This window comes from Schistocerca americana, chromosome 2 (genome assembly GCF_021461395.2).
Source record: "Schistocerca americana isolate TAMUIC-IGC-003095 chromosome 2, iqSchAmer2.1, whole genome shotgun sequence".
In the NCBI taxonomy this organism is placed as follows: Eukaryota; Metazoa; Arthropoda; class Insecta; order Orthoptera; family Acrididae; genus Schistocerca; species Schistocerca americana.
In genome coordinates this window covers 706204735-706227284 of record NC_060120.1, presented here as the reverse complement: position 1 = coordinate 706227284, position 22550 = coordinate 706204735, and the positions used below count along the sequence as shown (strand labels likewise).

Sequence of the window (22550 nt, the reverse complement as noted above, 5' to 3'; positions counted from 1 at the left end):
TACAAATTTAATAATGTACTCTTCCTTCTATACTGTTTATGCACCCAAAATAAAATTACGTTATTCGCTATACTCTTGTTAACTATACTCGGTGCTGTAATTTCAATGGTCATCACTGTTATTCTGTGTGTTGCTGCAGAAACAGCCATCAGAAGCCTTGTACATATTGATACTAGCTTAGGAAACATATAATAATAATAATATGTTCTACTTGTACAATGTTGCTCTGTAAACATTGTAGGTGATATCAAATTTGTTCATAAAAATGTGAATTAGATGTATGACAATATTATAAAAGGATAGATTGCTACTCACCATATAGTGGACATACTTGTAATAGATACAGATGCAAGGACTGCCCCATACGTCCTCCCACCACCAGCTACTCCAGTCCGGTCACAAGCATCACACCCATCCCATGAAAGGCAGAGCTTCCTATAAAAGCAGTCATGTGATCTACAAGCTAAGTTGCAACCACTATGCTGCATTCTACAGGGCATGACAACCAACAAGCTGTCTGTCCACATGAATTGGCACTGACAACATGTGGTCAAGAAACAGCTGGACTACCAAGTTGCTGAGTAAGCTGCCCAATACAACATTCTTCACTTCAATGACTGCTTTACAGCCTGTGCCATCTGGATCTTTCCTACCAACACCAGCGTTTCGGAATTGTACAGATGGGAACCATCCCTGCAATATATCCTACATTCCTGTAACCCCCTGGCCTCGACCTTTGTTAGTCACTGTCCTTCATCCCCTTCCCAGTTCCCATTCCAGCACTACACATCCTCCTATTCCACCTACACACCCATTGTCTTTTCACGTCTCTCCTTTTCCGCTCCCCCTCCCCCATCCCCCCCCCCCCCCCTGCTCTCCATCTAACCCCCCTACTGCATGTAGCTGACCTACCCTATCCCCACATCGTCCTCGTATGCTCCCACAAGCAGCACTTTACCGTCTGTTACCCCTCACCTACCATCCTTCCCTCCCCCCGCCCCCTCTCCCCGCCCCAGCCTACTCCTTAACACCACCGTGCAGACTACTTCCCTCATCATGCACAGTAGCTCACAATCTGGCCTCAGCAGCTAGACACTGGTAACGTGTATGGGAGTTGTGTTTGCACGAGTGTGTGAGCACATTGTCTACTGCATAAGATATTTTGGCCAAAAGCTTGAGACAATGGTCGTGTATGTGTGAGTTGTGTTTGCTTGAATGTGTGTGCGAGTTGTCTACTGTAGAAGAAGAACTTTTGGCCAAAAGCTTACTTGTTTAGCAGTCTTTCTGTTGCGCCTGTCTGTGACTCAATACCTCCACCATATGGTGAGTAGCAATCCATCCTTCTCGTAATATCATCAGTATTTCATCCTGGATTTCATGTTATTTGAATTAGATGTACGGAGGACAAGAAAATCTCCAAGGACGCAACTGAATATCCACAAAAACAATGGGAAAATGATGAGGTTTTCATTCACACTTGCACTGAAATTTCATCTCACAAGGGAAGTATCACAGCTAACACTGAATATTATTGATTTTAAAATATAGAGGTATTTGTTTTATCCCCCCTCCCCCAACTACCCCTTTCTACCAAGGTCATTTGTCTATAAAACTCTTCATTCATGTGCAACCATATTTACCAAAAGAGAAGTTATTGTGTTGTCAATGTTCTCTCCTTCTGAAAGTACGAATATCTGTTGAGTGTCAACGAACCAATTAGAACACAGGAGGATGGAACAGCCCATGCCAAAATCTGAATAATGTGATCATTGAGGCTTTGACATTAGAGTACTGCTGTGCAAACACAGCAGAAATGATGTCCACTTTGTCAGCTGTGGATATAGTTCTGTTTCACTGTGTTTTAACCCTTTCAGACCCTCTGGCTACAGTTGTGTACATTAACATTTACTGTGTCTTACCTGCAAAAGAAGTATTTTTCCCAACTGAAACCTGAATATCAGCAAGTCACTGTAGTAATGCACAGCAGCTCATGACAACCAGAATACACAGATGTGGTTGCTTCACTATATTCCAAGGTGTAATTGAATATTGTTATTTTGCTTGGTAAATACTCAATGACCATTTTACTGTTTATTACAATACAGAATATTTTGTAATTAGTTATTTTAGTCCTTCAAATGAAGCCAAGTGAACAAAGTATGTTTTGAAAATGGGTACATATTTTTGCATAAATCTTGCATCTAAAATCATTACAAAATCACCTAAGAGCATTATCACGTAAGGAAAAATTTTCCTTTCTCCAGAAAAAAATTCAGGTCTAAAGGGCTAATCATTTCAATGGAACTCTACGTTTGCTCTTTTACGACAAGATAGAGATGAATGTATGGCAACAATGGAATTGTTTTGGGAAATGTGACACTAGTACATACTGCATGTGTTATCATTTTTTTTCAAGCAGATGTTTAGCTTTTATGCCAAATAATGCCTTATTTATGACTTTTGTGAATCTGCTAGTCATAACTGCCTGCTATATGGTATTGTTTTGTCAGTGGCTTGTGCTTGTGTGTCTTTATATTCTTTAACATGTTATTGTTTTGCTTATCTTTCAACAAATCTCATCTATTGCTAGCATTTCATTACCAATTCCACTCTGGTCCTATATTGTGTTGACTCCATTCATTCAGGGTCCTACCCAACATTCCTAATCAAAACCTGATTCATGTCATTCCTTCAGTTCTTTCCTTTCTTTCAGCAGGTGAAGGAAATCTTTTTCTGAAAGCTCTAGTGTTTATGTCATTTTTTGTTTGTGAGCCTGTATCTGATTCGTTAAGCAGAATTTTTGTAAATGTTTAATTTGATTGTATACCAGTTGGAAATTCTGGTCAGAATACAAATACATTCCAATTATTAATAATACCATCCCCATTACGAAAGTGGCACACAGTTGTTTCCCTCGAACAGTATGATCTTTCTTAAATTCAATTCAACTAAATTTTTCTTTACCTGGGAAATCTGCAACAAACAATGCATCACTATAATCAGACCATGAATAAACTTCTTTTTCCATTTCCATTATTCTTTGCCTCCATGAGCTGAATTCAGTTAGGAGAGGCATTAACCATGATGGTTTCTCAAATGGAGACCATTCCACTCTCAGTATGTCTACGTTGGGATCAAACATGCGTTGCTGGAAGCGGCCATTTAGAGAGCACCACACATCCACATATATTGATATGTTGTCTCCTGTTATATACTTGTCAATCTCAGTGCCTGGAACATGACTGTTTTTGTAGCTCAGAATATTCCGTTTAAGACAGTGAGCATACTGTACCACCATATCGGCATGTTTAGCCCAGCGGTCGGTCTGAACCCAAGCCTGCAACAATTTGATATTCAATGCAAAAAAGAATAAAGCATAACTCCAGTGTTATTACGATAAAGAACAAAGCTTATGAACTGTACCTCAGGGTCTAAGAAATGCTCTTTTCCTGATGTATTGTCCACTATTCTGAGAGCTATCATGATAGTATCCCATGAATGAACCATCATGTCCCATGAATAACCATACAGTCCATTTGTCCAGTTATTGTACCCCTAAAAACAGTAAGATGCTTGGTCTTCACAAAAGAACTAATCTTAAAGCACAGTATTTGTAATAAGAGATATGTTGGCAGACTGACAATTCTCAACAATATTTTCACTGAAAATACTAAAATCTGAGGAATAATAAAATCTGAGGAAGTGCCAGAAAATAAAGCAGCAGTAGAGTTGAATGTCAAGTAATCTTATGTAATTACATCATGTCAGCCACAGACCGTTAGTTTTATCTATTAAGTAGTATCATTATTGATGCATACTAAAACGTTTATAGAAAAATTTAATTCCAGCTATCTACAAAAATTGTATATAGCATTGAAAGTAAGAAAATGACTTCCCACAATATTAAATCATTTACTGCTAAAGCAAGGGTTACTACATCTTCGATTCATTGCAGCATGGTTTCAGTTGAGCAATCCTAAAAGTTATTTCATTGTGAAATCTTATTTGCTTCCCAAAAAAAGGCATAAATGAACTAAAGTAGAAGGGGAGTCTTCTTTAGTTTTTCCAATAGAATATTGTCATCCTATATCTTTTCAAGTGTTGAATCACACCCTTGGCGATATCTTTTACTGTTCAATTACATCTTGTAGGGAACAATGAGTATTAATAACTGAATATGGCATGTTTCAAGCCAATAAGTCATTGACTGACATATCAGTCCTGACAGGATCTTCATGACCCCACTATTATTTCTGTACATGTAAGAAAACCATAACAATAATAATAAAAAAATAGTAGTTACCTTCAAATGCAAAATTCCAGTACTGCTGATAGAAACATTTAAGTAGAGAAAATCTATATCTTGCTTTTGGAACTGTCAGTTCTTTCATCAGGGAGGAAAGAGGAACAGGTGTGAGAAGTTTCAAAAGGAAGGGTAGTTCAGTCAGACACCAGAATGACAGGGACCCCATCTGATCTACCAAGTTGCTTTTCTTTTGTTAAAGTATGCTCTTGCTCATTTCCCCTGAAGCTGTCAAAACATTTTCTTTATTAATGACTCATAGATTTAATGTCAGTGTACTGTGTATAATAAATAAAATATTTCTGAATTAAATATGAAGATCAGAAATAAATTGTTAAAAAAAGAAAAAATAACTTCAACCTACATGATTACCGTCATATTTTCTCATTAGATAAGAGAGAGAAATCTGGGAAGAGAAAGCATGTCAACAGACAATAGATTACACAGTGGAAAGAATTTTCTGCAGTGTTACTGTGTGAAGGACATGAGCACAAATTAATCTGAACAGAGATAAAGGAATTAACTGACTCTCCTATACCCCACACTTCAGTCATATCAGAGTCTCTCTATCCTGAAGTTCCAAAGAATTCCTATTGCCCTTTGCATTTTCTGCTACCTTTCCTTTCTATCCTTCATGAGCTTATAACAATTAATGCTGACTCTGATTTTGAGATTCTCTCTCAATCTGTGACAAGAAGTTTCCTGGTAGTTCTCTGTAATTTTTTAAATACTGATAAGCAAATTTATTCATACACTAAAATATAATGTCTCCATGAGACAAGATGAGCTAAGCATCAACATCTCAAAAATGTGTAAAATGTATTTGTGAACTTCTACATGCAACAGTCAATAATATAATCAAAAATAGTGTCTTTCTGAAACGATTAAAAATAGTGATTTAAGGAAAAGGGCAGCAAATAAAAATTCCAGTTTGATCTCTTTTTATGATAATAGAAAAGCTATAAATATAGCATGAAAGTTCTGGTAGAATGTAAATAATTTAAGAGTAAAGGAGACCACTCACCAAATAGCAGAAACATCGAGTCATCTACAGGCAAACACAAAACATAACGAGAACTTATTAGCTTTCAGAATAAATCCTTTCTCGAGTACAAATGCATACATGCAGGCACCCACATGCCTGTGCCCTACATTTATTAGATAAATTTAAGAACATGGAATTACAGGTATCTACCATTGACTTGGTAAAGTTTTACCTAATTAATAGGAAAGAGTTTGCACTTCGACAAACAACAAGTATCATGTATGGCACAAAACCAATAACATTAGGTATAGCATGCCTCAAGGTTCTGTACTGGGGGCACTCCTCTTCCTTGGGTGAATAAAAAGCAGTATTCCATACTGCAGATGGAAATGGAACAAAGAAAAGTATGAGTGGAGTAAGAAGCATTTCCTTACAGTGTTCCATAATTTATACAGTACAAAGAGTACACAAGCTAGTTTGCTGCACAGATAAATGATGTGACCATCCAGTGTGAATCCTTAATCCAGGATCAGTCCAAGTGATTTCATTGTTTTATTTTCATTTTTAGTTACCATGGTTAATGCACAGCTGGTTGGCTTGATACCAGTGACTAGTCATTTGTATCATTTCTTTGTTGTTTTCTCGTACACTTTGTAAGTTCTCTCCTGTGGCTATTCATCAGCATGTAATGTAGTACGTTCTTACATGATATATAATTCAAAAAGCCATTCATGTAGACCAGTCACCTCTGGTGACCAGCAGGCCTCATTCACATACTTAGTGAAGCATGTGGGCTGGCTTGTTGCATCACATGACATGACAGCAACACCCCTACCTCTTAAAGTCAAAACTGTATCACCTGTGCCAAAATCATGCAGTTACGTAGTGTTGTATCGTGTGTCATGTGCACATGTTTAGAAACAATCGTGCCATCAAACATTTCATGCATGCCACCAGAGACACTGTGTTTTATATAGGTGTGTTTTGGTTTTGTTATTCTTTGATTATGCTTTCTATAATTTTTTTTGTATCCTCCATGCTGGAATGAGTTTGTGCATAGTTATGAGATAACTGATGTTTTGTTCCCTGCAAGTTACGTTATTTTCAATTGCAGGCTCAGAATGATCAAACAGGCTGTGTATTTACCGACATCTTCTGTAGCTGTGATCAATGACGCTAATGTTAATACTGTTTGAGGGAGTTTTGTGTAGTATAGTTCAGCTGTATTAAGTACACAGAGGTTCTAATGGCTGAATGACAGTCTGCCCAGCTTGTACTGACAAAGTGGTGACACCGATATGATTTACCTGCATAGTATCATTGGATTAACGAGCGCTTACAGAAGATATTTTCAAAATGACTGAACAAACCCCACTGTGTCATGAATATCTGTAAGGATAGCACCTTTCTGGCCACACAAGCCAGTTTTGTGATTTGCACAGATGGAGGACAGTTTTTTCTATTCTGGAATTTTGGTACATGCTACCAAGTTTGCGCTGGTAGAAAGCCAATTAGATCACTAGTATGACACGGAAGCGCAAGATATAATTACTTCGCCAACAGAGGCTAACTCCTATGACCAGCTTAAAGCAGAATTGATCTGACAAGTGTCAGCAGTGCAGGAAGAATGAATCTGTCGAAGAATGAAACTGTCAGGTTATCACTCAAGAAGATACTGGAGACTGAAAGCCTTCACAGTACTTGTGGCACCTAAGAAGCAAAGTAGACATGCCAACCGTTCTGGACAGCTTACTGCTCACAACATGAAGCAGCCATTTGCCAGCACCTGTCAAGGCAATTATAGTGTCACAGTCTGACACACCCTTGGCCATATTAGCAGAGATGGCAGACAAACCCAGGACACAATGACACTGGCTCCTGTGAGCGCAATCACTGCGCAGTGCACTAGCATGATGCCAAGTGTTTCACAAGCAGATTATGAGGCCTTGGTGGCCAAGGTATGTCTACTGATGCAGCAGATTGGTGAACTGCTATCTCAATGCAATCTGAGCAGTGACAGAAGCCAGAATCAATAGTGTTGGTGCTTGTGCAGCAGGTTCATCAATGACCTCTTCCACAACTGAACCTGGGCAGCACGGTATCTGCTGCTGTCACGAGAAATTCAGGGAGCAAGTGTGCACATTCACAACCCTGTGTATTTACCCAAAAGGCAGCAGGACGTTGGCGCCTCCTCTGATTGCCAATAAGAGTTCCATGCCTGTCTGTTAGTGATCGGCGGTCCAGCTGGAAAAATTTAATAGACACTGGATCTTATTTGTCCATTTACCCATGGGCTATGTTGCACAGGAAGTGGCTACCCACATTATTCTGTCTGACCACTGTAAACAATTCAGTCATAACAATGTACAGCACTCTGTGCTTGGAACAAGACCTGGTTTTATGATGAGACTTTGCACAGGATTTTACCATTGCAGATGCCGCTGAACCTATCATCAGGGAAGACTTCCTTACCCATTATAATTACTGCCGGACATGAAGTACTCATGCCTAGTTGACAACACCACAGGCTCAACAGCAACTGGTTTTTGGTGGAACGCATCCATCCATACTGCCAAAGTAATGCAGGTGGTGGATGGCGAACATGTGGAGCTGCTGAATGGATTTCTGGCTCTTGACATGACATCCCGAGTGCCTAAGAAGGCAGGGCATGACACTGTACACTAACACAGCCGATCAACGGTCCCCCACATCCTGTAGATCATGACATTTGGCTCCAGATCGTCTTAAAACTGCAAAAGCAGAGTTAGACAGTATGATTTGTGAAGGTGTAATGTGGCCTTCCAACAGCCCCTAGTCCTCATCACTACATTTGGTCCTGAAAAACTGTGGTGCATGGTGGCTTTGTGGTGACTACAGAGCCCTGAATGCCAGAACTATGCTGGACAGATACCCAGTGTCATTGTTACATGACTATAACTATGCGCTGAGTGGTGCAATTATTTTTTGCATCCTGGACTGTGAAAAAGCATACATACATATCCCTGTAGCTGAATGAGACATTTCCAAGACACTGATCATCACTCCTTTTGACCTGTTTATGACTTTGGGCTCAGGAACACTGCTCAAACGTGGCAATGCTTCACTGACTCAGTGCTACAGGACCCAACTTCTGCTTTCGCTTACCTGGACGAAATTTTAGTTTCTTTGTCATTGGCAGAGCAACATTGGTAGCATTTAATGGAATTGTTTAAGTGGTTGGAACACTACAGCATCACCCTGAACACCATCAAATGTGTCTTCAGGAGCCCCAAGTAGATTTCCTAGGGTATAGGATAACAGCAGCAGGATTGCTACCACTGCCAGAGAAGGTGAAAGCCATCTTACGGATTTCACCACAATTATGGCCAAGGAGTTGCATCAACTCCTTAGTATGTTAAATGTTTATTGTTGTCACTTGCCACACTCTACTGAGTTACAGGAACCATTAATTGCAGTACTCTCCAGCCCCAAGAACAAGGATAACTCACCTATAACGTGGACTGATAGCATTTGTGTGGCATTTGAAGCAACCTGAAAGAGCATCGCAGATTCCACACTACTGGCACACTCTGAGCCCACTGCACCTTTGGCACTATTGGTTGACGCTAGCCAGATGGTGATCAGTGCAACATCGCAACAGTGATGTAGTGACACACGGCAACCACTCATGTTTTTCTTGCGCAAACTATCGCCCTCAGAAAAGCTGTGGAGTGCCTATGACAGAGAACTTCTGGCCATTTATGAGTCCATGAAATACCTCAGCCCTCACCTGGAAACTAGAAGCTTTATCACCTACACCGATCACATATCGCTAACTTATGACTTTTGCCAGAACAATACAAACTGTTCACCTTGGCAACACATCTCACAATTCAGCACAGACATCTGGCACATCTTCAACATTGACAACATGGTGACCAGTTGTTCGTCTTGGGTCAGAAGAATTTCTAGCACAATCAGTTATACCACACTTGCCGTTGCTCAACAATCAGGTCAAGAACAACAAGGACTTTTATCAGCAGGAATATTAGCATTGGATCCACAATTTATCCATTCCAGGGAGTGATGTCAAGATGTACTGCGACATGACCATGTCAAAACCATGGCCATTCCTATCAATTTCCTTCAGAAGGGATGTCTTCAATATGCTACAAAACTTGTGCCAATCTGGTATTTGATCGACAAAACGTCTAGTGACAAATCTCTACTTGCGGATGGGTATGCAGAATGACCTCCATGAATGGGGGAGGTGTTGCCTTAAATGCCAATGTAGCAAGACACCACCACATGCCAGTAACCAATAGGGAACTTTCTGGTCACAACGCCCTTTTCACTCATGTCCAAATTGACATCACTGATCCATTGCCATTGTCCGACAGCCAACATACTTAAAATGATAGATCTTTACACCTGCTGGCCAGTAGCTGCACCAGTGGACACTGTGGCTTTTGCATTCATGTTGTATTGAGTGTCACACTTTGGCTACCCATTATATGTCATGACAGACAGAGGATAACAATTTGAATACAACCAGTTCAGACAAATCAAAAGTTTTGTGGTTTGATTTGTGACCTAACTCACCACAAAACATCGAGAAGTTTTGTGGCCCAACTCACCACAAAACGATGAGCTATCACCCAGCCAGTAACAGGATGGTTAAGAGATGGCATCGCTCACTTAAGGCAGCACTAATGTGCCACAACACTGAGTGGACCAAGGCCCTTCTAATGTTACTACTTAACCTCAGAAACACTTTCAAACCAGATCTAGATGCTTCTTTGGCAGAACTGGGTACAGTGACATGTTGAGGTTTCCAGGATAATTCATGGAAACAAATGCTCTGCCACAACCAAGGGATGATCAGCCAGAATCCCTACACCAACTGCAAGAGCATGTGGCCCAAATCCACAGACACCAGCCTCACAGACACGATACAGCAACCACCTGTGTGCATCAAGACTTGATAACCTATTCACATGTCATGTTACATGCAGAAGGAATCAAACCATTATTGTAGCCACTATACTTAGGATCCCACCATGCAGTTGCAAGGGGAGACAAAACAAATTACATTTCAATTAGTGGAAAGGCGACCACCGTTTCTGTAGGTGATGTTAAACCGGCTGACAACCTCCACAAAGCAACAATACCAAAGTTTCCAGGACTATGGCCTCACCCAACAGCTGCCTCATCACTACCTTCACAGCTGCCAGTGCAGATTACAACAGCAGCAGACCTACCAACACATACTTCAAGATCTGGTTCCTGTGTCCACTGTCCAGCCTGCTATTCAGAATAATGCTCCACTTCCACCACGGAGGCTGATGTGGCAACATTGCGCTGTTTTACACAGTGTTGTATCACGTGTGTTATGTACGTGTGTTTAGAAACAATAGCGCCATCAAACATTTTGTGCCAGCCACCAGAGGCACTGTGTTTTATATGTGTGTGTGTGTGTTTATGTTTTGTTATTCTTTGATTATACTTTCTATTCTTTTTGTATCCTCCATGCTGGAATGAGATTGTGCATAGTTAACTCTGATGTTTTATTCCCTGCATGTTACGTTATTTTCAGTTGCAAGCTCAGAACTCCTGTGGCTGTGATCAATAAAGTTAACATAAATATTGTTTGAGGGAGATTTCATGCAGTGTGGTTTAGTCGTATTAAGTTCACTCAGGTTCCAATGGTTGATCGACAGTCTACCTTGCTTGTACCAACATCACCCGTGACATTATAGTTTACGTGGTAATGCTCCGATATAAATGGCAGCCCTTTCCCCACCTGCCACATCAACAAATTATACCTCAAAGCATGTATTTTTGAGAGTACATTCATTTTACATTCACTCCCTCCTTTAGATATATTTACATTTATTTAAATGTCAGAGGCACTGTTTCTTTACTTACAATTTTTTACAATAGTTGTCTTAAAAACTTCCATTGCAAAATCCTGCAACACCGTTAGTAAAGAAACAATGTTGTTCACACTTAAATGAAGATGGGATTCTCAGACATCTTGAAATGTGATAATGGACAAATAAATGCCTATAAAAGCATCTGGATGCAGTTAAATCATTATAAAATGCTTTCAGTTTCAACAGTTGCACTATTGCAATATGTCCATAGTGAACAAGAATTACGCACTTTTATGTATTAGTCCTAAAATACTTTTGATAATTGGTCACATAGGCATGAGATGTTTCTGTGACACTATAAAAATTAAGGCACCATTTTTTGTTCATTTAAAAAAGTTTAAAAGTCTTAATCACTTGAACTTAGCATTGATCAGCTGAATTATACAAAAAGCCAAATGGGAAAAATGCGAACAGCAGAAATGGTGAGTATCCAAAAATGTGTCCTGGGCAGAACACAAAGTGAACATCTCTCTCTCTCTCTCTCTATCTATCTATCTATCCTCTTTCCCGTGAGTTTCTTCCACGTGCTGGGTTGAAACCAGTTGATGGCCGTGGTGGTTTGCAGCTGGATTCATCATGGAATTCTGTCATTGATGAGGTGAATAGACTTCCAGCGAAAGTGCAAGCATTCAAGCTACACATGTTCATGAACAACTGGGGACACCACACAGGCTCTAGCAGAGTTTATGATAGTGGAGGTCAGTGTACTGTTGCCAGTATACACCTGAAGATGGCGAAGAAGACTCTGTACCAGAATATTGTGGCAGCAAGTTACTGACATGTGGCAGTCCACCCAAAACTTTATGGAACGGTTATATATATGTTTATACGTGCCGTTCGCTATATGTTTGATATGAGTGGTACCATTCAAATGGGTCTATAGTCATTTGGGAGTTTTTATCACCTTTTTTCATACATAGGAAACATAACTTTATGATGGAAAAATTGTATTCTGTTTTGGGATATTTTTGGTTTGTTTACCCATTTGTAAATGATATTTAAAGTGATTAGGGTCTAAGTAAATTCCTAACTTCCTATCTGTTTTGCAAGAGTGAGCAGGGCTTTTGCATCTAAGGTAGAATCACAGAGAGGGGTGGTGCTGCTGGCACTATTTACAAAACAGTTAATAGGGATGCTGTTTTCTTTATTGAAATTATTAATTTCCCTTTTAATAACATTCTAAGCTGCTTTACATTTATGTTGAAAAATTTAATATACACTTATCAATTGCACTGCACTACGCAATTATGATTTGGGATCTGTAGAGTTTCTCATATTTATATACTTTTCCTTGTCCCTGTCACTTCTATGAGATTTATCTTTCAGAATGTTTAGTACAAGGGTGGTTTGAAAAGTTCTTGGAATCACCATGAGAGGTGAGCACTACCACAATGAGTTTTTCACAGCATACTCATTGGGCTGTTGCCACATCAGTGCTCTTGGAGGAGAGCTGTAGTGGTCACATGGCTCTGTTGTTGTTCCCATGTAGTGATTTGCAAAGATGGAAAAAAATCAAGATTTGAGCAGTGATAAAGTATTTCGTAAAGACAGGTATGAAAGCAAAGGACTTTCATCATGCTGATTTCCAGAATACATTGTGGGACTCTACTTCTTCATATTCAACTGTTGCCAAGTGGACAAATGAATTTAAATTTGATCGGGAGAGCTTAGATGATGATTTGTGCAGTGGTTGGCCAAGATGTGTCACTACTCCAGAAATAATTTCAAAAGTGCACAAAATGATCATGGAGGATCACTGATTGAAAGTGTGTGAAATTACTCATGGTTTCCATATGTCATCTGAAAGGGTATATCACATTTTAACTGAAGAATTAGAAATGAAAAAATTATCTTCAAGATGGGTGCCATGGCTCTTGACGCTGGATCAAAAACACATGAGAATGGACATATTGGAACAATGTTTGGCCCGTTTTAGGAGAAACAAACAAGATTTTTTGTGTCAGTTTGTGAACACAGATGAAACCTGGGTGCACTGCTATGCCCCAGACACAAAACAACAGTCGAAGCAGTGGAAACTTGCTGATTCTCCGCCACCGAAGAAAGCAAAGACAGTTCCTTCAGCGGGAAAGGTCATGGCATCAGTGTTCTGGGATGTGAAGGGGATTCTGTTTGTAGATTATCTCCCCACTGGGCAAAACTTACTGGAGAATACTATGCTAACCTCCAGGACAAATTGCAACTAAAGATATATGAAAAAAGGTTAGGTTTAGCAAGGAAGAAAGTCATCTTTCATCAAGACAATGCACACCCGTATACATGTGCCATCGCCATGGCAAAATTACATGAAATAAGGTATGAATTGTTGCCACACACACCTTATTCACCTGATATGGCTCTGTCAGACTTCCATCTCTTCCCAAATATGAAAATTTTTCTTGGTAGATGAATATTCACTTCAAACAAAGAATTAATAGCCGAAGTTGACAAATATTTTGCAGGCCTGGAGGAAACTCATTTTCGAGATGGGATCAAGGCGCTGGAACATCACTGGACCAAGCGCACTAATCTACAAGGAGACTACATTGAAAAATAAAAAAAGTTTCAGTGATGTAAGTACTTTTTTTCCATTCCATTCCAAGAACTTTTCAAACCACCCTCATATTATCCTGAGTTTATTAAGTTGCAGAATGTACCACTAGTTGGTACACTGCTGCTTCTGTGTAACATTACTACATTATCATTTGGTTAAAATGGGCCACATCTTCTCTATCATATGCCTAATATGTGTGAGGAACATGGAAAAGCATTTTATCAATTGCTTTATTATTATCCATCTAATGAAACCAACTGGTTTATCATCAACTCTGGACCTTGCCATGGTGGGGTGGCTTGTGTGCCCAAATGGTACAATTAGTCATACAGTAGGTGCAACCACAATGGAGTGTAACTGTTGAGAGGCCATACAAAAGTGTTATTCCTACGGAAGGGCAACAGCCTTTTCAGTAGTTGCACAGGTAACAGTCTGTATGATTGACCGAACTGGTTTTATAATGTTAAACAACATGGCCTTGCTGTGCTGGTATTTTGAACAGCTGAAAGCAAGGGAAAACTACAGCCATTTTTTTTCCCAAGCACCTGCATGTCTATTTTGTAGTTAATTGATCATGGCATCTCTTGGATGGTAAAATAATCCTCCATTCTGGTCTCTGGGCAGGGGCTACTCAAGAGAAAGTTATCATTAGGAAATCTACATGCCGGACCGAGACTCAAACTCGCGATCTTTGCCATTCACCAGCAAGTGCTTTACCAACTGATCTACCCCAGCACAACCCACAACCTGTTCTCACAGCTCTACTTCTGCCAGTATCTTATCTCCTACCTTCCAGACTTCTCAGGAGCTCTCCTGCAAAACATGCAGAACTAGGACTCCTGAAAGAACAGATACAGACTCTCTCCTGTGAACCTTGCAAGACTAGCACTCCTGGAAGAAAGGATATTGTGATGGCACAGCTTAGCCACAGTCGGTCCAGGAAGTTCCGTATCAGCGTACACTCTGCAGCAGAGTGAAAATTTCATTCTGGAAACATCTCCAGGCTGTCGCTAAGCCATGTCTCCACAGTATCCTTTCTTCCAGGAGTGCTAGTCTTGCAAGGTTTGCAGGAGAGCTTCTGTGACGTTTGGAAGGTAAGAGATGAGATACTGGTGGAAGTAAAGCTGTGAGGACAGGGCATGAGTCGTGCTGGGAAGGTTCTGTCAGAAAAGCATTTGCCTGCGAAAGGTAAAGGTCCCGAGTTCGAGTCTCGGTCCAGCACACAGTTTTAATTTGCCAAGAAGTTTCATATCAGTGCAGACTCCGCTGCGGAGTGAAATTTCTTTTTGGGAATCTATGGGTTGGAGTGTGAAATGTTTGATCCCTCAACAGGGCAGGTATGTTAGAAAATTTCAAAAGGGAAATGTGTAGATTGAAGTTAGGTATGGTGGGGATTAGTGAAGTTCTGCGGGTGGACGAACAAGACTTCTGGTCAGGTGAATACAGCATTATAAATACAAAATCAAATAGGAGTAATGCTGGAATAGATCGAACAATGAATAAGAAACAGGAAGGCGGGTAGCCTACTATGAACAGTATAGTGAACCCATTATCATAGCAAACATAGACATGAAGCCAGCAGTCACCACAGCAGTGCAGGTTTATACCAATGAGCTTTGCAGGTGATGAAGAGACTGAAAAAAGTATGAGAGATAAAAGAAATTATTCTGATAGGGAAATTTTAATTGTGATGGGGGACTGGAACTCAATAATAGAAAAAGGAAGAAAAGGAAAAAATAGTAGGTGGATATGAAATGAAAGAAGCTGCCTGGTATAATTCTGCACAGAGCATAATACACTGAAGCACCAAACAAACCAGTATAGGCATGCATATTCAAATACAGAAATATGTAAACAGGCAGAATGCAGTGCTGCAGTCGGCAGAGCCTATATAAGACAACAAGTGTCTGGCGCAATTGTTAGATTGGTTACTGCTGCTACAATAGCAGATTTAAGTGAGTTTGAACGTGGTGTTACAGTCAGCACATGAGTGATAGGACACAGCATCAAAATGGTTCAAATGGCTCTGAGCACTATGGGACTCAACTTCTGAGGTCATCAGTCCCCTAGAACTTAGAACTACTTAAACCTAACTAACCTAAGGACATCACACACATCGATGCCCGAGGCAGGATTCGAACCCGCGACCGTAGCGGTCTCGCGGTTCCAAACTGCAGTGCCCAGAACCGCGCGGCCACTTCGGCCGGCTGACACAGCATCTCCAAGGTAGCAATGAAGTGGGGATTTTCCTGTATGACCATTTCATGAGTGTACCATGAATACCAGGAATCCGGTAAGAATCAAATCCCTGACATCACTGTGGCCAGAAAAAGATCCTGCAAGAACAGGACCAACGATGACTGAAAAGAATTGTTCAATGTGACAGAAGTGCAACCCTTCTGCAAATGGCTACAGATTTCGATGCTGGGCCATCAATAATATACAAATGCTGCAAATGAAGGAGACAAAAGGGGACAAAAATGTTTAAAAAATGAGATTGACAGCAAATGCAAAATGGCTAAGCAGGAATGGCTAGAGGATAAATTTAAGGATACGAAAACAAAAATAACTGGGGAACAGATAGATACCACCTACAGGAAAATTAAAGAGATGATGGAGAATTGAAAAGCAGCTGTATGAATATCAAGAGCTCATCTGGGAAGCCAGTGCTAGGCAAAGAAGGGAAAGCTGAAAAGTGGAAGGAGCATATAGAAGGGCTATACAAGCAAAATGTACTTGAAGGCAATATTATAGAAAGAGAAGGGGATGTAGATGAAGGTGAGATAGCAGATATGATACTGCATGAAGAATTTCACAGTGCACTGAAAGACCTAAGTTGAGACAAGGCCCCTGGAGTAGACGATATTCCCTGAGAACTACTGATATCCTTGGGAGAGCCAGCCATAACGAAACTATTCCACTGGTATCCAAGATGTATGAGACAGCTGAAATGCCCTTCAACTTCAAGAAGAATGTAATAATTCCAGTTCCAAAGAAAGCAGGAGCTGGCAGGTGTGAACAATACGGAACTATCAGTTTAATAAATCATGGTTGCAAAATACTAACATGAATAATTTACAAAACAATGGAAAACCATTACAAGCTGACCTCAGGGAAGAGCAGTTTGGATTCCTGAGAAATGTAGGAACATCCAAGGTAATACTGACCATATAAGTTATCTTATATGATCTGTTATGGAAAGGTAAATCTACATTTACAGCTTTTGCAGACTTGGAGAAAGCTTCTGACTGTCAAATGGAATACATTCTTTGAAATTCTGAAGGTAGCATGGGTAAAATATAGGGAGCAAAAGGTTGTATACAACTTGTACAGAAACAAGTGAGTAGTTATAAGAGTCAACGGGCATGAAAGGGAAGCACTGGTAGAGAAGGGATGCAGGAGAAGGAATAAAAACTTTGAGGATTGCTGATGACACTGTAATTCTGTCAGCGACAGCAAAGGACTTGGAAGAACAGTTGAACAGAATGGACAGCGTCTTGAAAGGAAGATAAAAGATGAAGAATAACAAAAGCAAAACAAGAGTAATGAAATTCTGTCCAATTAAATCAGGCAATGCTGACAGAATTACTTTAGGAAACGGGACACTAAAAGCAGTAGATGAGTTTTGCTATTTAGGCAGTAAAATATGTGATGGTGGCTGAAGTAGAGAGGATATAAAATGTAGACTGACAATGGAAAGAAAAATGTTTCTAAAGAAAAGAAATTTGTTAATGTTCAATATAGATTTAAGTGATACGAAATCTTTTCTGAAGGTATTTATCTGGAGTGTATCTTTAAATGGGAGTAAAACACGGACAATAAACAGTTCAGACATGAAGAGAATAGAAACTGCTGTAATGTGGTGCTGCAGAAGAATGCTGAAGATTAGATGGGTAGATCATGTAGCCAATGAGGAGGTAGTGAACATCATTGGGGAGAAAAGGAATTGTTGGCATAACTTGACTAAAGAAGGAATCAATTGATAGGACTCATTCTGAGATATCAAGGTATCAGCAATTTAGTACTTGAGGGAAGTGTGTGGGTGGGTGGGTGGGTGTGTTGGTGGGTGGGTGTGGGTGTGTGTGTCTGTCACTAGCTTCGCACAGAATTCTATATATGGCTTGTCTTTTCTGTGGTATAAGGAGCCGAATTTTCCATTTTAAGCCATAGTCCTGGATGATCTGATACTACTACAGGCCAATCCACGAATGATGGCGGTTCGCACATGTTGAGGCACAGATAAGGATAGTGTTGCTGACAATTCCAAGTGACAGCTGCTGTATGTGCATTCGCATGCTTTCCGCTTGAAGAAAGCATATATCCTGCAAATTATGTCTCTCACTTGCTTCTGGAATGTATCACTTACCACTAACATCAGCCATGACAGCTCACGACAAATGGAATAAAAATTCAGCAAACAGCTCACTATCATAACATTTAATGCTTGCATTAGCTATGGCATTCACAGCAGAGCGCTCTGAATATTACTGATCGCTCACTGGCTGTCGGAGTATGCATGAAGTAGTTGCGCAAAACTAGTCTAAACCCAACCGCTATTGTTTGTGACTCCAACTATAATTCTGTAGCACCCACCACATTCAAGAGCGTCTCTGTGTACATTACTAATTATGTTATCACAACACGCATTTAGTCTAGGGGCTTTTTATTCAGACAGTAGTAGTTCACTGGCTTCAGGAAATTAACCATGTGACTCACATTTTTCCTTTGCCATTTTTTTTACGTGTTAATGTCATCTACAATTATAATTTTATGCTGTTTATGTTTGGACAACTGCAGTATTAAAGAATTAATTTTTTTCTATAAATACTATCTCATTAGTTAGGAGTTCAATAATGTGAGGCAATAATGAATTTTTGTTCGTGCATTACCACACCAGCTGCCTCAAACATATCTTCGACACGTATTCTACTAAGGTCTATGACTGAGTAATGTTAATTGCTTTTAATATAGACTGAGAGCATGTGAAATGATTGTAGTATCTGATAACTAGAAGGTACCCAAAAGAAGAATACTAGTTTGTTTCAAACTGTTCTCTTAGTCCTGAAATAGTTACATATGCAGATGATATGTTTGTTGTCTGCAAATATAAAGTTTATTATGACTTAGAGAACTGCTGCAGCAGTGTTATGAATGAAATAGTGGAGTATTTTATTGAAGGCCCTCTTAGTTTATGCACCAACAAAATGTTAGTCAAGGAATTTGACGGGAAGAGGCAAAATGACACTGTGGTAGAAGTTTAATTACACAACAAAATAGTAAGAAAAGGAACTGACTAGGTACAATGACCCAAGGTAAGTTACCTTACCCAGTACCCAGTCAGTTCCTTTTCTTACTATTTTGTTGCATAAGTAAAATCCTACCCCAGAGTCATTTTGCCTCTTCCTGTCACATTCAATGACTGACACTTTGTTGGCACATAAACTAAGAGGGCTTTCATTAAAATACAAGGTACTGATGTTGCACAGCATCTGTGGCACCAGAAGTAAATGAACTTTAATCTACAGCAACATAATACAATAACCAGAAAGAAATACCATACTAACAAGACAGGACTGTGTGGATGCAGCAATCAAAGTAGGAAATTTATTGCCTTGTGCAGTCGTAAGCCTTCCAGTCCCAAAGTTGTAAGTTTACCTTAGAAAGCTACTTACCAGTAACCATTTTGTTCTTTGGAAAAGTACCACTATTTGACACAGAATAAAACACTCATGTAAGTAAAAATATGTTCTGGTGAATACTAAGTAAGATGCCTCTTTTTTGTTTGTACTATGTCCCACAGAATATTAAGTAATTTCTATGTCATACTATTGGAATATATTGCACCTCTATAGAATAAATGAACAGGGAGATAATATTTATGTACACTGAAAAGCAATCATAAGCTCATGATGCAATTAGAAAAATGAATTTGTAATGTTGATATGCAGCTTTTGAAAACACACAAAATCATTTGATGTCAAACAACTTATTATTATTTTCATTATTATTATTATTATTATTATTATTAGTTTAATATGAACCATTGTATTCTGAAATTCACTTCAGTCACCTTTGTTATAAAATGAGAATAAGGTAAGAAAACCTGCACGCCAGTGTATGAAATGAGCAATGTGGCAACAAAACTGTGTTTCCAAGTAAGTGAAAGTGTTTGTGCTGGGACAGCTGACTGCTGATGAGACTTAACTGAAAAAAGAAGAAAAACATACTTTAATAAATACCAATGACAACACAGTTTTAGGATGCATTTTCCTGTATACATTGTAAGAATATAATAAAATTCAGAGTTTGTGTACTCAATAGTACTCACAAATATTCATTCAAAATGTACTTTGAATCTGTCCTCAATCTAGGTTTCCTTATGAATATATTAATAATAAACTAATGTTATTGGCTTCAAAAGTATTAAATTATTTTTATTTCATTAGGAATTTCGCAAGTTAAAATCAAAACTTACAATTCTTTAGCTTCTTCTCCTCCAACTTAGTCTTTGATAATGAGCGGCTCCACAGTAACTTTTTGATGTTTAAATTACAGGTTTTTGGCCAATCAGGATAGCAGAATATTGGCATAGTTGCCAAGCATACATATGGAAACATTCCTAGGAAAGGAAAATATATTGGATGTAAGCACTGTGATAAAAAGGTTCACTAAAGTCACATAGCATTAAAAGTCCAGTCATATACACATGCCAAATCCTACTTTGATACTGGATCAAAGATTTTCTAGTTAACGACTTAACAATTTCTTGAACCTAGAGAAATACTGGAGCCAAAAAGTAGTGCCTCCATGTGACATAACAATACATAGTATAGAGGATGTTGTTTACCCTTTCAGTAAATATGAGATACTGTGAAAATTTTTCATCCTTCTACTTTTTCTTAAACTTCATGAAATAATTTCCATTGCATTCAGCTCATTTCACAATCTTTCAAAACAGTCACCAAAAGAATGTCCCTGACAGCTGAGCATATTCAACATCTCAAACCTGTCAGTACTTTTCATTTTGCAAAAATCCTTAAAACTGAATAATCACTTGTGGAAACAAGGTAAAATCACATATCAGAAGATTAGAGCAGTAGAATTTTTCACTAACATGTTGAAGTAGTGTGATATGAAAGAGCATTGAAACTCATAACAATAACTGGCAGAAGTCGACCTGAATGGAGTGCAGGATCACAAATGTCATTGCAGCTGAGGAAACTTGCAACGCAATGGAGGAATTACAGGAAGCGAATTAAATTTAGCTTACGACTCAACAACATAATACCAGAGCATGATTAAATGTACAGAGCACTGAAACAAAATGTTTATTTAGATTTCTCATAGAGTAACCATTTTTAACTAGATTTTGCCTCAGTTTTCCCAAATTATTCCAAGCAAATGCTGTGATGGCACCTGTAAATGGGTTGTGACTGACATCTTCCCTGTTCTCTTTCCTGTTACTAAACAGACGTAAAATGAAGTAAATTCTAAAACTATATGTGTATGATCATTATCATCAGTGTTTTTGCTGTTGTTTTCATTTTATTTCATTTAAGAAGTTTTACACATTCCATGTAATTATCAATGACCCCAAACTACTGACATAGTGCCAATGAATAAATTAAATAAATCCATATCCAAAAGTTGGTATTTGATGTTCTCTTTATGTATGTAATCTGTTGCAATCTACCAGGTTTTGTGTAATAGAGGAACACATTTGTGACATGTGGCTGAAAAATGGCATTCCCAATTGTTTCTATTCAAACCCCACACACAGTGAGCAACTTTTGAAATTAATAGATAGGTCTAAGGATAACTAGTATTTATTGTGCACAGTTACAGTCCTCAACAGTCCTTGTTTCCTTATAATGTTCAGACAAGGACTGCCCTGTCAAAATACAGATCCAAAAACATATGAAGAAAAGTATATACCTTTGGGCTGTGAAAATTCCCTTGTGCAATATTTAACATTCACAATACACAAAATTTAGGCAGGGATCCCCCACTACATGGTGTAGCCATAAGGCTTGAATTAGCACGGAAAATCCCAACACTGCCTTGTTTACATATTCTTGAGACTGTAACATTCTTAAAAAACCACATAGTCCCAAATGAATGCAGACTAAAGAAAAACAATAAAATTCACAGACACTGCACTAAAATAACTTCAAACCAGCATTTGCTACATGCTAATACACATCTTGGTAAAAGGAGAGCTATCCACATGGGCTTTTAGCTGTTCAGTAAGTTCCCCGTGAGTATAAAGCGTACTGAAGACAATATGCAATTTAGTAAAGCCATGACACGCACTCCGCTGCTCAACCCACTGAGGCTCACTTTGTTACCGTCACTCGCACATGCCAATGCCACTAGCCCAATGCCATGCCTGGATGTAGGAATGGAGGAAGAGGCAAGAGTGCTGCTGCTGTTGAGCTCCTGCTAAAGGCAGTCGGGAGCAACGGTTGCGGCAACAAGAAGAAGAAGTGAAAGCCTGTGGCACAATTACAGTGCTATAAGTGTCAAAAGTTGGGACACATAGACAGGGAATGCGACGGCATGGTTGTGTGTGTTAAGTGTGGGAAACCACACGACACACGAAACTGAAACAAACCAAGAGGTATCGCAGCAATGTGCGTAAATTGAGGCGGCTCGCACGCCACAAATGCGCGCAGCTGCGGCTATCTGAAGACATAGAAGCAGTGGAAAGGGGCCACCACACATGAAGAAGAAGAAAAGGTGGACAGCCCACCCTCCTACTCTAGTAGGGGAAGCGGGCTGCGCCACAAAGACGAT

The 22550-nt window shown here is 39.3% G+C and overlaps 1 protein-coding gene across 2 annotated transcripts in view; it reads right to left on the bottom strand.

Moving 5' to 3' along the window:
- The window catches only part of LOC124593702 (vitamin K-dependent gamma-carboxylase), a 71378-nt gene that overhangs the window by 5773 nt on the left and 43055 nt on the right, over positions 1-22550 (bottom strand). For both annotated transcript variants that reach the window (XM_047132007.1, XM_047132008.1), the window contains exons 6-9: positions 20230-20373; positions 19825-19958; positions 3424-3555; positions 2965-3337 (exon numbers count right to left, since the gene is read on the bottom strand). In XM_047132007.1, the coding sequence (XP_046987963.1) occupies positions 2965-3337; positions 3424-3555; positions 19825-19958; positions 20230-20373 (783 nt within the window). The remainder of the gene's footprint in view (positions 1-2964; positions 3338-3423; positions 3556-19824; positions 19959-20229; positions 20374-22550) is intronic.